This window comes from Erpetoichthys calabaricus, chromosome 2 (assembly GCF_900747795.2).
Source record: "Erpetoichthys calabaricus chromosome 2, fErpCal1.3, whole genome shotgun sequence".
Classification (NCBI taxonomy): domain Eukaryota; kingdom Metazoa; phylum Chordata; class Cladistia; order Polypteriformes; family Polypteridae; genus Erpetoichthys; species Erpetoichthys calabaricus.
The window spans coordinates 3,032,378-3,049,878 of NC_041395.2; the positions used below are offsets into that span (position 1 = coordinate 3,032,378).

At 42.6% G+C, this 17,501-nt stretch overlaps 1 protein-coding gene across 1 annotated transcript in view; it reads left to right on the top strand.

Annotated features, from left to right (window-relative positions):
- Positions 1 to 436: 436 nt before the first annotated feature.
- Positions 437 to 17,501, top strand: part of LOC114669452 (lymphocyte antigen 6D-like) — a 35,098-nt gene continuing 18,033 nt past the window's right edge. The window contains exon 1 of the mRNA XM_028825675.2: positions 437 to 525. Within this exon, the coding sequence (XP_028681508.1) occupies positions 483 to 525 (43 nt within the window). The 5' untranslated portion in view covers positions 437 to 482. The remainder of the gene's footprint in view (positions 526 to 17,501) is intronic.

Consider the following 17,501-nt stretch of genomic DNA (forward strand, 5'->3'; position numbering starts at 1 on the left):
GATAGATAGAACAAAGCTTGAATTGTAACACTGACACCTTTTATATTTTGTTTTATCTTCAATGCCGAAGACTTCTGTTCTTGTAATCTTACTGTTGTAATGTCTTGATACCCACCTTTCTAATCAAATGCTTTATTTATCTGCGCATCGACTGATTGACTGCTTTGTTTGTTTGTTTGTTTGTTTGTTTCTTTCCTGAATTGCCCCCATGAGGGGTTTCCCTTTTAGGTCGTTCGTGCAGTTCGTGCGTGTGATGCTGCAGCCTGTCCCGGTTGGCGATGCACGTACAAAGGCCCTTTTGGTGTTCATTGAACGCGTTTGCAGTGTACGATGTGCGCAGACCAGTTCGACCAGTTCACCGTCGGCTGTCAGACTGGACGCCGTAAGCGACACCCGCGGGAGGAGTCACGTGACGTCCCACAGTGGCCGAGCGACACGAGACGAGGCTCAGAATTAAGCTTCATGTCGATGACGGCGCCGCGATGACTCTGCTGTGGGCTCTGCTGTGGGCTCTGATCCCTGCAGGTAAACCATATTTTGCGTTTATTCAAATAACTGAAATTAAAGTGCAGTGGCAGGAATGGGCAGAACTGGAGAGTCGTTCGTTTGAATTCTTTTTAGCACGCGGGCAGCTCGTTACCTTTTTGTCACACAGGACAACGAGCACTTTGGTGTGTTACGAGTTAGACTTCTTCATTAAAGCCTTTGTGTTAATCTGGTACGAATAAAACAAGCAAACAAACAAACAAACAAAAAACAACACCTGGTACTGCTGAGAGTTTGGGCGCCAGCAGGTGTCACGTCCTCATGGCGAGCGCGTTGGCGGGGTGGTTGGCGCCGCTGCCTTGAAGCCCCTCGCTTTGGCGTCTCGAGCTTTTCAAGTTCTTTGTGCCTTCATTGCTTGTCATTGTCGATTACTGGTGGAGCTCCGGGAGTCCTTAAAGTTCTGTGCCTGTGCCCACCGTACGTTTGGCTATTTGTGCCCAGCTGCCAATGCGGTGACATGAAATAATCTGAGCAGACTCGCCTTCATCTGTCAGTTAGTCATTTTTAAGACGATGGCCCCTGAACAGGGTCGCATTTTTGGAGGTGCTGGAGTCTATCCCATGCAGCATAGGGAGGAAGGCAGGGATGTTCTAATTTAAGATCGCGAATCTTCATGTTTTAGGACTGCGCCACCGGGCCACCTTCATCTGTCAAATGAAATCTTTTAGGTGCATGCATCTCAGCGAAAGTGTTACCTTATTTGCATTATTTTATCTTGCTTTTCAAACAAGAAATACCTGTATAGCCCATAGAGAGAAGGAACTTTATTATTCACAGCGATGTATTGTTAAGCAGTGGACTAAACAGAGTAGAAATGATCCGATTTGGAGATTAGAAGGGCACAACGTCGACCGGTTGAAAAGCAAATGACAGACTTCTTAGCTAAATTATTTAGATTTGTTTGGAATATAATAAAATCAAAGGTGGTTGTGTTAGATCACATGTACCTTCGCCACGACGTTGACGGCTCTGTCACTGCGTCGCCGAAGTCCTCGAGTCTGATTCTGAGTGTTGCTTGCTGCTTAATCGGATTTACCTGAGGACTTATGGGAATCGGAAAGAGAACAGTTTCATAATAAAAAAGAAGCATCCACGCAATGTGAAAACGACGCGCACGTCTGCCTCTCTTTAGCGACACTTTAATGTGTGAACGTAACGCGGTGGGCGACAAATCAAAAATCTGACCACACGTTTGACAAGCTGCGAAAGTGTGCCGAGCGTGGAGCTGATGCGACTTCCCCGGAGATGTCCTGCCACTTCAATTGAATTCCGTTGGGACCGCTTGGCAATTTAAAAGACCCGCACATGCCGTTTAATAATCACCTTAATTTGGAAGCAAATATCAATGTGAATGGAGTCAGAATTTAATTGGCCACGTATTTGCCAAATGGGAATAGAAAAAGAAAGCTAATAAAAGTCCTCTCTCTATATACTGTATATTACTGTATATGTCAAAGAAAAGAGCACAACACACATGAGAGCACCTGGGGGTGTATGAGGGTGGTAAAGGTTTTGAGGCCTTCCACTCGTTAGAGGGTCCTCATGATCAACGTCCCACTGGTGCAGCAGCACAGCCTGGCATTCGGGGGGCTCACCCTGAGACCAGCAGGACGTCACCTGAGCTTAGCAACCAAAACTGAACGCCCCAGGTGGGCCATTCTTGGGTGAGCGGTGACATCTCCATCTGACAGAAGGCAATGTGGACAATCTGGTTAAAGTGTCACTATGGCTTACATTTATTTACAAGGAACTAACACCCTCTTTAGTAAATGTGTTTATAGATAGATAGATAGATAGATAGATAGATAGATAGATAGATAGATAGATAGATAGATAGATAGATAGATAGATAGATAGATAGATAGATAGATAGATAGAGTGTAAGGCACTATATAATAGATAGATAGATAGATAGATTACAGTTTCATAAATGTGATGGATGTTTCTTTATTGTGAGCACTTTATTGTAGTCTTATGTAAACGTTCTGTTGTCACCTACAAGGTCCGTTTCACTTGTCCTCGCTTCTCATTTTTCTGAAGAGCGTCCTGCTCCTTATTTTGTATGGTTCAGATATTATTTCTGCACAATTTCCAAATAAGACTGCACAAGTTAATGAATGGGTGAGGTCTGGCATAAAGTGTTTCAGTTTGACGCCATCTAATGTTTGGCACACTGATACAGAAGAGCTAGATAAGTTAACAGGGCTTTGAAGGAGCGCTCATTTTTACGAGATTAAGATTCAGATTTGGGTAACTGGATGAGAACGCCATTGTGAAGTGTATTAATACAGGCAGTGTAGTCTCTAGGGACTTGATGTGGATGTTACAGAGAAAGAAAGACAATTCAGGCAGCAGGACAACGCCCAAGAAATGTCGGCCGTGTGAACAGCAGAAGTAAATCTGCCCCTCTGTCAAGCACAATGTCTGCTTCCGCAAAGAAGTGCACAAAACTCTGGCATTGTCACACTTCACCCGGGACCACTGGAAGCGAGAAACACCTCCATATCTTTGCATGTGAAGGAAATGAAAAAAATCAAAAACCAGTGATATGGAGGAGAAATTTAATTTCCATTCCAAAAAGGCGTGCATTGCAAATATAAGAAAATTACACTTAAGAAAATAAAACATTGGATCAGCTTAAAAAAAATGGAAGTAACCGATCACACAAAATACTCGACGTTGACTCAGTGTAAAGAATTGAATCTTTATTTTGCAAACTATTTTTTGAATGTTGAGCAAACCAATTATTTTAAATTGTTCTAAATTTAACAACAATAATTCATTCTGTTTAACCTAAAATGTTTAAATCCTTTTTTGATGCAACTGATTATGTTAACTGTGGTGGGTTGACGCCCTGCCCGGGATTGGTTCCTGCCTTGTGCCCTGTGTTGGCTGGGATTGGCTCCAGCAGACCCCCGTGACCTTGTGTTCGGATTCAGCGGGTTGGATAATAGATGGATGGATGCTTATGTTAAATTGTGTCAAATAAAACATAACAGCTGACATTCTCTAAAATGTGTTGCAAATCAAACACAGACATTCTTTTGAAATGTATTTTGATCAGTACATGCCTACTATAAACACATTCCTCTGAGACCTCCATATTTATTACTCCATGAATGTATAACATTGTACATCGGTTTCAGATTTACAAAGAAGAGCAAGCAGGCTCCGTCAAGAGACACACACTGGAGTTGCTCCCAAGGCACCAGGCAGTAGCCATCTCAGTTTAGAGGGGACACGGACACATTCGGATTCAGAGCCCTGGGCTTAAGTAAAAACGCTGCACACAGTGTGCCCCACCACAGCTTATGATGTCCCTTTGGAGGTTTGAGCAAAGTCTCTGAGGAAAGAGGACATGGCATCACATATTGAGAGGGGGCACACTGTGTGCAGCGGGGTGAACGTGGCAGTGCCTTGGCCAGCAAAAGAAACCATCATGTGTTTATTGGAGTAAACTTGAAATGCAACTCACTTGGATGTAATGACTTAAAAAACTCTTTGAGCCCACAAATTTGGTGAGTAACTCCAGTCACTTGAAGACATCACACTTGTTACACTGAACAAGGAATGGACTTCTAACAGAATGCATTTTCTCTTAATACCCAAAAACATGTTATAACCATATTGTATGTCCTTTTCAACTCTATTTAGATGATCAGTCTCCTTCAGCTGAACATCAAAAGTCAAACCCTGTAGCTGCTCCACACACACAGAGACAGACAGACAGACAGCTCCTTAGACACCAGAACACCGTTTCTGAGTCAGAGCTGTAAAACCTGCAATTCAGGACAACACATTTTGATGCAATCGCTCAAACAAAAATCCTCTGAGCTTGCAAATTTGTTGAATAATTGCAATTTATGATATCACAATTTTGCAGTTTTATGGCTGAACATATCTCTTAATAAGATAACATAAAAGTATTCGACATTCATTTTACATTTACAGTATAAAGATGAACAGAATTGAAGGTTGTAGCCAAACCAAAAAATGTTTGAGCCCACAAAGTCGGTGACTTAAAGTGTCACCTGATGAAATCACAAATTAGGAGCACTAAACTTCAACGTCTTTCTGACCAAAAAGATTTCCTCTTAAACCCAACAGTCATTCAAAGAATCTCCCGTAAGGGTTTATAGATGACTTGTGTTAGTCTCTTCAGTTCTCAGGTGAGAAACCTCCTGCCCTGTTAAATGTGTGCAAAATTAATAAGAATTCTTTCTGAACTGTAAGACTGGTAGTCTCTGAACCTGGACAGACATAATTGTGAATGCAGCAGTGCAAATGGAGTCACGTGAACGCAATTTCCAAAAAGAAAAACCTCTTACAAAGGGCATAGTAAAAGTCACTAACATTTAACCACAAGTGGGAAAATAAAGTCGAGGAAGTCAATGCAGACTTCTGCCTACTGTAGTCTGGGCTTTGCAGCTGGTGGATCAACAACAACAACAACATTTATTTCTATAGCACATTTTCATACAAAAAGTAGCTCAAAGTGCTTTACATAATGAAGAAAAGAAAAATAAAAGACAAAATAAGAAATTAAAATAAGACAACATTAGTTAACATAGAAAAGGAGTAAGGTCCGATGGCCAGGGGGGACAGAAAAAACAAAAAAAAAACTCCAGAAAGCTGGAGAACAAAATAAAATCTGTAGGAGTTCCAGGCCACGAGACCACCCAGTCCCCTCTGGGCATTCTACCTAACATAAATGAAATAGTCCTCTTTGTAGTTAGGGTTCTCACGGAGTCACTTGATGCTGATGGTAATGCAGACTTCAGACTTTTAATCCATCATTTTTGGAACATCATGGTACTTAGAGTAGATGGTGGTGGCGCAAGCCACCACCAAAAGGACACCGGAAAAGGAAACAGAATAGAGAGTAGGGGTTAGTACAGATTTTAAAGCCACCATGAATGGTTATTATAATGAATTGGATATACAGAGTATCAGGATTAAATTACAGTGAAGTTATGAGAAGGCCATGTTACAGTAATGTGTTTTCAGCAGTTTTTTAATGTGCTCCACTGTGTTAGCCTGGCGAATTCCAATTGGCAGGCTATTCCAGATTTTAGGTGTATAACAGCAGAAGATCACCCGCCTCACCACTTCTTTTAGGTTTTGCTCTTGGAATTCTAAGCAGACACTCATTTGAGGATCTAAGGTTACAATTTGGAATATAAGATGTCAAACATTCCGATATATAGGATGGGGCGAGATTATTTAAGGCTTTATAAACCATAAGCAGAATTTTAAAGTCAATCCTGAATGACACAGGTAACCAGTGTAGTGACATCAAAACTGGAGAGATGTGCTTGGATTTTCTTTTCCTGGTAAGGATTCTAGCAGCTGCATTCTGCACTCGTTGCAAACGATTTATGTCTTTTTTGGGTATTCCTGAGAGGAGTGCGTTACAATAATCTAGTCGACTGAAAACAAATGCATGAACTAATTTCTCTGCATCTTTCAATGATATAAGGGGTCTAACTTTTGCTATGTTTCTTAAGTGAAAAAATGCTGTCCTAGTGATCTGATTAATATGCGATTTAAAATTTAGATAACAGTCAACAGTTACCCCTAAGCTTTTTACCTCCGTTTTGACTTTTAATCCTAATGCATCCAGTTTATTTCTAATAGCCTCATTGTATTCATTATTGCCAATCACTAAGATTTCGGTTTTCTCTTTATTTAATTTGAGAAAGTTACTATTCATCCATTCTGAGGTACAAGTTAGACATTGTGTTAGTGAATCAAGAGAATCGGGGTTATCAGGTGCTATTGATAAATAGGTTTAGGTTTAGGTTTATTTGTCATATATAGGTTAACACAGGGTCAACATACAATGAAATGTGTATGACGAGAAAAACAAGTCACTCAGCCTAGATCCAATAAAGGTTAAAAAAAGATTACAAGTTAAAAATAGACAAGCCATATAAAATAAAATGTGTATGTTTTAAAAGAAGTTATAGAGCAATATGAGTCGAATGAGCAGCAAGTACAAATGACAGTTATTGCACAGATAATGTTTTATGAGTACAGATGCATATTCCATAAAGTGCAGATGCATGTTCCAGTCAGTATTCTGAGTGTGTGCAGGTACAGTTTGTGTGTGTGAGTAGTGCAATGTAGATGTAATGTAAGTGTATGTAAGTGTTCAGGTGTTGCTGTTGAGGAGTCGAATGGCCCGGTGGTAAAAGCTGTTCTTAAGTCTTGTAGTCCGAGCAGCCAGACTCCTGTATCGTCTGCCAGATGGTAACAAGGAGAACAGCTGGCGTGCTGGATGGCTGTGGTCCTTTATGATGCTGCTTGTCTTACGCAAGCACCGATGGAGGTAAATGTCTTCAATGGCAGGAAGACTCTTGCCCGTGATGTGCTCTGCTGCCTTCACCACTCTCTGTAGTGATTTCCGGCTGCTGGCAGAGCAGCTCCCATACCAGATGGTAATGCAGCCCGTCAGCAGACTCTCGACCACACTCCTGTAAAAGTTTGAGGTGATGTTGGCATTCATGCCAAACTTCCTCAGCCTCCTCAGGAAGTAGAGCCGCTGGCGAGCTTTCTTGACCACAGTGTCTATGTGAAGGGTCCACGAGAGATCCTTGGTGATGTTTACTCCGAGGAACTTGAGCTGTGTGTCATCAGCATAGCTATGGTAGCTCACGTTGTGCCCTGAGATAATCTGACCTAATGGAAGCATGTAGATTGAGAAGAGCAGCGGACACAGGATAGAGCCTTGTGGAACACCATATAGGATATCATGTGTCTTTGAGTTATAATTACCACAACTAACAAAGAATTTTCTCCCTGCCAAGTAGGATTCAAACCAATTTAAGACACTGCCAGAGATGCCCACCCACTGACTAAGGCGATTTAACAGGATGAGAAAAGATAAATGGCCTCTGTCTGCATTTACCTGCAAGTCATTGACTACTTTAACGAGTGCAGTTTCTGTGCTGTGATTTGTTCTAAAACCTGACTGAAATTTATCAAGAATAGCAGGTTTATTGAGGTGCTCATTTAACTGCATAATGACTGCCTTCTCTAGAATTTTACTTAAGAAAGGCAGGTTAGAGATGGATCAGTCTATGGATTTTTGGGCTCATTGGGTGTACTGCAAATTTATTTGGATATTTCAGGGTGAGTGTGTAGAACATGGCAGAAGCTGTTGGAACTGAAGACAAATCGTTCAGGGCCCGTCTTCCTTCAGTGTCTAAATCTATACTGACAAAGACTGCCAAGGCTTCCTGCTGCAGCTCTCCAGTAATACATGAGGACAACTAGAAGAAAGCACAGTAGACTTCTTGAATAGATCAAGTGCCGTGTTAAGCCACTTGTCACACTAGGTGTGCTCCAGTAAATGCTGACCAGGCTCCCCAGTTTGCTGTAGTGTTTTTTGTTTCCATATTGGTTTTGTTTTGTAGTTTTTTTTGTTTATAGTATTAATTTTTCCCCCAAAAGGCATTTAAAAGCGAGTTGAGTCCAATCAATTTTTAAGACCTGTCAAAGTAGTATTTAAGACATTTCAAGATTATTGGATTTTAGACTTTTTAAGGACCCACAGAAAACCTGGCCAGTATAATCAAACTTTGAACTAATTTGATTTTTGAAATGATGATTCCCAGCTCATTTGAAAAGATGATGACAACATAGCTGCAAAACCCAAGCACCCAGTCTAATTTGTGGCTATGGTGAAATAAATATTTTGGAGTCAGTAACTATAAGTGTTCTCATTATTTAATGATATCATGACCTAATAAGAATAGAGCCTGAAACGGTACAAGAGGATGGGACTGTAGGCGTTATGGTCTGCCAGCGAGTGAGAAAGACGCTCTGTCCTGGTATTCTTTGAAAAGGTGCTGAAAAGACTCACCCGAGTAGAGCAGGTCTCTTCTGATGGTTATGTCCATACTCTGTGTAAGAACATTAAATCTTACACACACGTATTTAGATTCTCGCTGATGCACAACTCCTTCATAGACACCTCCTCTAACACCTGCAAGATCCTGTTGGTCTTCTCTTTTACAGCTCCTCCCTTGTGCATGATGACTTCCAGCAATTTGGTGGAGTGCTTGTTGAACTGTGCCAAGAGAGCATTGACCTGGGAAATAAAAACATAAGAGCATAAAGAAAAAAGGTGGAGAAACTACAATTAATGAGCTATCCTCCAAAAAAAACCAAGAGGTCTTCTCAAACTGCTCCAAGTTTAGCTTTTATGCATCTCAAATTATTTTTAAGTAGTATATCAACATAAGACTGCTTCCTCACATTTTTTTCAAAGACCAGCATCAGATAAGGACAGAAAATGCCATCGATGCAAATCATTGTTCGTGACAGTAAAACAAATCTGTAATTGTCTAATTGTATGTTGCATTTTTTGCAAGACGTTGCAATACTTAGAAACTAGAAACTCAAAGCTAAATTACCAGCACAGTCCAACCAAATTCTTTTGTACAAAAACATACATTCTCATAAAAGTATCAACAGTTAGGCCCGATTTTTGAGTGTTTCCTGGCTGTAAGCTATAAGACGTTTGCTCGCATGGCCTGAACTGGCCGTACACAAAGTGCCAAGCCTGTGATACTCCACTCCAGGCAGACTGGCAAACAGTTATGTGAGTGAATGAATGGAGTGATGTGTCTTCCATCTGAAAAAGTGCAGGCCACCTTTCCAAGATGCCTTCAATATTCGGCTTCTTACGCCCCATTTCTTGCCTCCGATCTTTTCTTTTATGGTTTGTCGTTTTGTTTCTTTTCTGTAGTTCTGCCAAAAGGGAAAGCCTCTCTTGTTCTAAGCTTTTTGGAGTCTCACCACTTGGTAAGGATGGAAAACGGTTTACCTTGGCTCGTCCAGGTCTCTTCAAATTCTTTGCTGGGTGGACCTCCTCTTGAGACTTGGATTTCAAAGAATTCCCAGTGACCTCAGCAGATGTGCCATGTGCCTTAAGTAGAGTCCGGTAGTTGGCTATTTTTACCTTGAGCCTTTGTTTCCATCTATAGCTTTCATTGAAAGGCATGCTTTGTATGTAGTGTAAGAACGCTAGGGGTCGCTGTTGCCCTGTTAAACCCAACAGACAGATATGCAGACACAGGATAAAAGCACGAAGATGATCTTTTTCTTCTTTTTCTTCTTCACAGTGCCTTTCAAGCACTACAGCCACAATAAATAAATAATAATATTTATCACCTCCTCTCCTCCCAGCAGCTCAGTCACACTCCCTCCCAACTTCGGCTCACTTGCTGGGTCTCCATCAGTCCTTTATATTGTCCTTGACCCTGAAGTGCTTCTCTTCTTCCCCCCATGTGACTTGTCAGCACTTGTGGGTCAGCTGGAGAAATCAGGTTTTCAATCAGCCTGGAAGAACTTCAGGGCTTCTGTTGTCATAGTCCATTAGTACTTCCGGGCTAGGTGAGAATTTTTTTTTCTGACTAACTTTCCACAACATCCCATGGTGGCACCCACAGTACTCAGCAGGGCTGTGCTGCTGCACTCCAAGTCCCATAGTACCCTGTGGGCATCTGGGGCACCGCTGCAGTCCAGGGAAGCTGCCATCTATTATCTTGGGAGAGGCAGTGTCCTTGATAAGCTGCCTTCCCCCATCCTTCCATTACTGGGGTGTCCCGGCCGTCCCTAACAGTATACAATTTTTCAGCTAGTTTCTCCAGTATGTCTGACAGCATTCTTGAGCCGGGGTGTCAGTTGACATTGGCTCCTCGTATGTTCTGTATTTCCCCTCTGTAGTTGACATTCGGAGTCATAGGAGAACCCTTAATGAGTATGAGGAAGAGCTGCTGGGCAGTACTGTGTCATCTGTAGGTGCAGATCCAGCGGAGGAGCCCTCATTGTCCAGTCCAACTGAAGGGCTGCTACTCACTGGGGAAACAACTGGCTACAAGACAACAGTTGGGGAATCAGGGTCTAACTGGACAACTTTGATGGACTGTAAGATCCACTTGTAGAGGTCAGATTCACAAATATGTTCCCAAAATCAATGTCCTTGGACTGCAGCCTCATGTATTCTCCCAATCCACATACATTGTTGACCTCCTTGATGAGCTCTTCCACTGAGTTGGGAATCTCATTGTGTAGCTCCATTCATTCAAGATGATAAGCAATCAAACAGGTGCCCTGAGCGATAGAGAGAGCGAGACAAAGGTAGAGAGTAGAAAGAGAATGACAGAGAGAGGCAAAGAGAGAAGAGGAGAGGAGATGAGGAAAGAGAGACAAAGAGAGGGTCATAGATAGAGAGGGGAGACGGTGAGCAGGAGGCTAGGGCAATGTCTGCTCCGCTAGACTAATGTTCATCGTGCTGGACAGCAGGGGAACAGTACTGATTATTTTTCAAGTACCTCTCATACTTCTGACTCAATAGTTACTTTTTAACATCCATCCATCCACCCATCCATCCATTAACCAACCTGCTATATCCTAACTACAGGGTCACGAGGGTCTGCTGGAGCCAATCCCAGCCAACACAGGGCACAAGGCAGGAAACAAACCCTGGGCAGGGCGCCAGCCCAACACAGACCTTTTAACATTCATTTCAAAAACAGCATCCCATCAGTGACATAAAGCTATATAGAGATATCAAACATGATCCAATATTTTACTGTCCTTTTTATAAACCAAATACTCAGACATTCTACAATCACTCTGAGTTCAGTGATAATACCACATACCTAAAGAATTCAAATGCGTCGTTTCCATGGTTTAATAAAGTTTTGATTGATGTGAGCAGGAGGTCCTCTCTCCTAAAGCCAGAGACCACAACAATAAGACTCAGACTTGCGTATGAAGTCTGAAGCTGCTCCAGAATGATAGACTTTGTGGACTCAGAATTGTCTGAATCCTGTTGCACAGCAGCCATTTTGACTGGTCAGAGGTGCAACCAAATTGAATAATTAAGATGTATTTTTTCGTATTTCTTCCAGTGTTTGAATTGAAGTATTGCTTTAGCAATTGAAACAAAGGTGCTATATAGGCTCCTGACCCGGCACAGAAGAACACAGAGGCACGTAATAAACCAATGGACTTTTTATTTTTCTTCACCCGTGGGTGCACGTCTTCCCCGTGACCCACAGGCAATACACAGTCCCACAAAGCACAATTACCACACAACACTCTTCTCTTCCTTTACCACTACTCCTCCTCAGGGTTAGTCCTCCTCCTCCTCCCGACTCTCGCTCTCGAGTGGTGGTGGCTGGCCCTTTTTATAACCCGCCCAGAAGCGTTCCAGGTGCTTGACCACCTGGTTCTAATTGCACTTCCGGGTGGGGCTGTAGATTTGTCCAGCCGGGCTGTTGGAAGGAGACAGCCCCCCCTAGCGGCCATCCCGGGCCCCAACCAAGCTGTGGAGGACTCCATCTCCCATGGAGCTCTGCGGGAGGTTGGGGAATCAGCATCGGCCAGGGAGCCTGCCTCCAAGCGCCCCGGGGGAGGTATTGAGCTGTCCATGGCTGCTCCCCTGGAACATACACAGCAGGGGCGTCCCGGCCGGGCATGGGACCCGGCAGTTCGTCACACAATGTTATTCACCCGATATTCGTGCCAATAAAACATACAGAATCGAAAAAAGAAAATTCAGTCAGAGTGAGAGAGATCAAGAGAAACATGGAAAGAGGGAGTGAGCGGGAGATGAGTGAACGAGACAACTCTAGACAGAGAACATTGTTCACCCTGTTTAGTTTGAATACGTGTGACTAGTTAAAATGGCTGTCTCAGTGAACTGAAGGATAAAGTGTTCAGTTCTTACACTGTTCCCAGTGTCAAGTTTTATCTTTCCCAATTCATCTTCGATGAAGCAGCTCTACACGTATCAGATGACGACATCAAGTGGAGCCCTTTAGTTTCTGAAGTTGAGAAAAAGTTGTTTATATAAATTTGGGTGTAGGAATAATCTGCGTGAATTATTTATATTGTGTTGTCATGCGTTTAGACTGTCAAGCACTCATTCACTGAATTCTGATCTTAAACATGTAGTATGTACCTTTTTAGAGTAATCAGTCGCATTGTGTAGTCAGCCAATGGGTCTGTCAGTTCGTCTGAGCCCTTTGAGTGCCCCCCACTCCCTTTGTAGGACGTGTTTTCAGCTCATACGCTCTGTAATGTTCCCTCTACCACATGCAGCTACCTATCAATGAAAACCGGCTTATCCTTGACAACAATCATGTGAATGATCTCAGTAAATTCAGGCATGACTGCCAATGAGCCATTCCATTCCTGTAGTTTAGGTAGGCCATTGTAAGTTGCATTTTTAGCCAGGCTCACACCATCCAAGTTTGGGTGCCTCTGCTTGATAAGCAAATACAATGTCCTCTTTCAGAATATCAATGGGAAAAGTTGAAACATCTGCTACCTGCCAGAGAGATTTAGGCAAGCTGCACATATAAAGCTGATGTGCCATGAGAAGCTGATGTCTTTCAGCTAAGGACAGCGGCACACTTTTGAAGCAGGTTGTATGGCACACAACTGTTTTGAAGAAGCTGTGCTTTGCTTTGGTCCATAGTGCTACTATGTGCTTTGTTCAAAGTGGCCAAAGTAAAATATTTTTTGAAAATGAATATAGTCAAACAGAGAGCTAGCTCAACAGGAACTATTCCCTCAAATAAATCATGGACAATGTCTGGAGGAAAGCCAGTGGTAACACTGAAATGTTGAAGTTTTTCTGACAGAACACATTTACTGTTGTCTCCACGACAGTTGGTCAAAGATTTGGTCAAGGGTTTTAAGATGACTTAAATGTGAACGTTATCAATTCTCAGAAAGAAATCTAAAGCTTCAGTTTCATTTTCCTAAAAATGTAGTCTATCTGCAGTGCAAAATCTGCAAACATATCTGCCAGAAAGACTCTACGTAACAAGCAATACTGTGTGCTCCAAGGCTGTGGGCAACAACACAATCCCATTGCTGTCCTACTGTTATGAGGTCACTGACCAAAGGCTGTAATGCTTTATCATAACCGTACTCCTTGACATCTGTGCTATTGATCAGTGCAGCCAAATGGCCAGAGGACAACATGGAGTGACAACCAGGGGGCAGATTGCCTAAAATCCGATGCAAGGAACAGATTTTGTGTTTTTTACGTGATGTACCAAAGGATTGCATGTTTCAGAATCATCAACATGTAAAATGAAAGAAATTGCACAGAAGAGAGAATCGAGAGAAGAGTATTTTCTTTAAAGAGAAGACCATCCCAAAAGCATTGGTATACCCGTGTATCACTATCCCCTGGCAAATTTACACCCTTATTTTGTGAAATTTCACTATTCAGAAGTTCCTGTAGAGATTTTAGTAAAGGCGCATATTCTACTCATTCCAAAGCACTGAACTTTTTTCTGTTGTATATTTTCCATTTCCAAGCAGTTGACAGAGGACCAAGGTTTCCTATTGCAGCATGAGAGGAATTTGAAGTGCGACGTACCGTTGCTAACTCTCTCTCAACCGAATCATCAACTTGGCAATTGTGATCTTGTAATAAGTGGATTATAGTCTTTTGGGTGACTGGCACAAAGGCAGTACCAATTAAATATTGCAACTCTTCAAGGAGTTCATTCACAGCTGCACTTGGCACCAGAAAAGCATTGTATAATTTAACTAACACTGAGGCTAATTTTCATTCAATACGTTTTATGAAATCCGAGGATTCCTCGTCAATTTCTTCAGACTGTAAATCATCATCTAACTGCTCAGCAGTGTGTCTTTCAAGTGATTAGGACTATCAACAGGTCCATCAACAATTTCAGGCTTTAAATCATTAACTGTATGGCGGTATGTTTTCTCCATTTGTGCGTATTAAAAGCCACATAAAGATTTGTTTTGTATGTGCAACCAGCAAACATAAAACTGACAGATTCATGATTTTTCAAATGTTTTCCAATGTGATGAAAATAGTCCACCTCAGTCGGAAGTAGACCGTTGCAAATGTGGCACTTGAATGATGAGAAGCTCTCTTTCTGGAAGGACTGTTGAGCAGGATGGTCAATAGAGCTTTCCAAGTCTTGCAAGTCCGTGGGCACTTCTCATAAATGTATGCGTAAGCATGGCTCTGCCCATAATGTCGATGATTAAGCTTATAGTGTTTCACAATTTCAGATCTTCTTGAATATGAGTTGTCCCATTCTTTACATTTCTACATTCTTGGATAACTGAGGAAACACGAGATACGAGATACAGTGGACCCTTGACTTACGAATTCAATTCGTTTGCGAGGGCTGGTTGTAACTCAAGTTGGTTGTAAGTCAAGACTATTTTTCCAATAAGAAATAATGGAAATACCCATAATGCATTCTGAACCTCCCACTGCAACACTTACTTAATCCATCCATTCATTTTCCAACCCGCTGAATCTGAACACAGGGTCACGGGGGTCTGCTGGAGCCAATCCCAGCCAACACAGGGCACAAGGCAGGGAACAATCCCGGGCAGGGTGCCAACCCACCGCAGGACACACACAAACACACCCACACACCAAGCACACACTAGGGCCAATTTAGAATCGCCAATCCACCTAACCTGCATGTCTTTGGAATGTGGGAGAAAACCGGAGCGCCCGGAGGAAACCCACGCAGACACGGGGAGAACATGCAAACTCCACGCAGGGAGGACCTGGGAAGCGAACCCAGGTCCCCAGATCTCCCAACTGCGAGGCAGCAGCGCTACCCACTGTGCCACCATGCCGCCCAACACTTACTTAACCTTTTCATAATAAAAAAGGGTTGAATAATGTGTATAATTTACCAAAACACCAATAATTTTTCTAATGTACTAACCAAAAAGTTATAAAAAGTGCCTAGCCTACCAGAAAGAACAATTTCATACTGTAGTCACCATTTAATTGACATCTTTGGGCTGCAGGACGGGAGGAGGAGGAGAATGAAATGGAAGGTGGTTATTGTTTGGAAGGAGCCTCCTTATACAAATCTTTTCTTTGTAAAATTGTCGACATGGTGGATTTTGACATGCTGTACATATTAGCGAGATCGGTCACACGAACACCACTCTCATATTTCCGCACAATTTTCTTCTTCGTTTCGATTGTGATCGCTTTCTTTACCTTCGTTACCTTCTCTTCCTTCCTTTGCAATTATCGAAATAAATTATATAAATCACTGCACCGACTGAAATTACGTCCACAAACACACGTATCTGGGCTCCGACTGACGCTTACAAACGCTCTCGGCTGTTTGTTTACAGTCGCACAAGCGGATACACGTGACCGCATTCAGGTCATAACGCAAGATGTTGGTCGTAAATCAAAACAAACATTTTGCTCATAAATCAAGTTGTTCGCATGTCAGGCCAGTCGTATATCAAGGGTCGACTGTACCTGTAGAGTAGTTTACTGATTAGACCGCACCACAAGTTTTCAATGTACATTAAGTTTACTTTGTAGACCTGCTAGACAATTGCCAAGCTCAACTTGTCAGAATCAATTAGCTCAATATTTTTTCCCCAGCCCAATTAGGACTTTTGCCTGTTTATCACAAATGCCCTCATGCTATTGTAAACAGAAACTACCACAATGACTTTGGTAGGAGCTTCAAAACAAGTTTTACAGCAAGAACAATGGATTGTCATCTGCCTCACTAAAGCTGAAAGAAAACATTGTTTAGTTTGTAATTAGCTATCAAAGTGCGTCAGTTACTAACACAATTAAGAAGGGCCAACTTTAAACAAAATTGATCGCACTTAGTCCTGTATTTTATTTTATGAATTGAGGCAGCATTTTTGGTACATTTCTTCCACATGTAACTGCTGTCACAATGCAGTAAACTAATATTACCAGTGTGACAAAAGTGCTATACCAGCAAATGACCCGACACAGACAGACAGACACGGGAGGCACACTTATAAAACAAATACATGTTTTTATTTTCTTTTCGTTGCCTGTGGGTAACGCCTTTCCCATTCCCACTGGCACCACACAGTCCCACAAACACAATGGTTGTCTTCTTCAGTCTCTATCTTCACCACTTCTCTCTGGCAAGCTTCATCCTCCTCCTCCCGATTCTGCCTCCTGGAGTGGTGGCTGCCGGCTCCATTTATAGGTGCTCCAGGTGCTTGATTATTTATTTCTGGCAGCACTTCCGGGTCTGGTGGAAGAACTGCCCATAAGGGTCACCCCCTGGCGGCACCTGCAGATCCCAACAGGGCAGCACCAAACTTCAACTCCCATGGAGCCCTGCGGGAGTCCAAAGTACCGTTGCAAACCATGGAGGGGTGCCATCTAGCGTCACGGGTTAACGCTCTGGCCACACCTGCTCCCCTGGTCTTCCCAGCGTGGAGACGTCCCGGACCGGGCAAGGGCCCCGGCCGCACGCTATACCAGCTAGAATTGCCAGGGGTGGCAAACTCCAGTCCTGGAGGGCTGCAGTGGCTGCAGGTTTTCATTCTAATCATCTCCTTCATTAGTTTTTGCTGCTAATTAACTTCTTTTGCCTTAATTTTAATTAACTTGATTCAGGCCCCTTAGTTGTTTCTTTTTCTTTAATTAGCTGCCAAACAATAATGAGACACAAAACAAGGTGCCACGTGACCAGCTCACCCGTGCCCATCACACAATATCTGAAAATATAGAAAGGTGAAGGTCTCAGTAAGGCTGATCTCTCAGGTCCCCAAAACATTTTGACAATGTTCTTAGAAAAAACAGAAAATCAACAGTTCTGGAAATGTCTGCTGTGGCAGAATAAGAGCAGCAACAAGCCATAGAATTAAATAACGAGTTTAATTAACAGCAAGAATTGACTTCTTATTAAGAAACTAATTGGAGTGAAATGAGTTGGAGTTTGAAGCCCCAATTTAGCTGGTCAACTGTTGACTTGTTTCACATTTGATTTCTGTTTGGCTGTCATTTAATGAGGCTGGCGCCCTGCCCGGGGTTTGTTTCTTGCCTTGCGCCCTGTGTTGGCTGGGATTGGCTCCAGCAGACCTCCGTGACCCAGTAGTTAGGATATAGCAGGCTG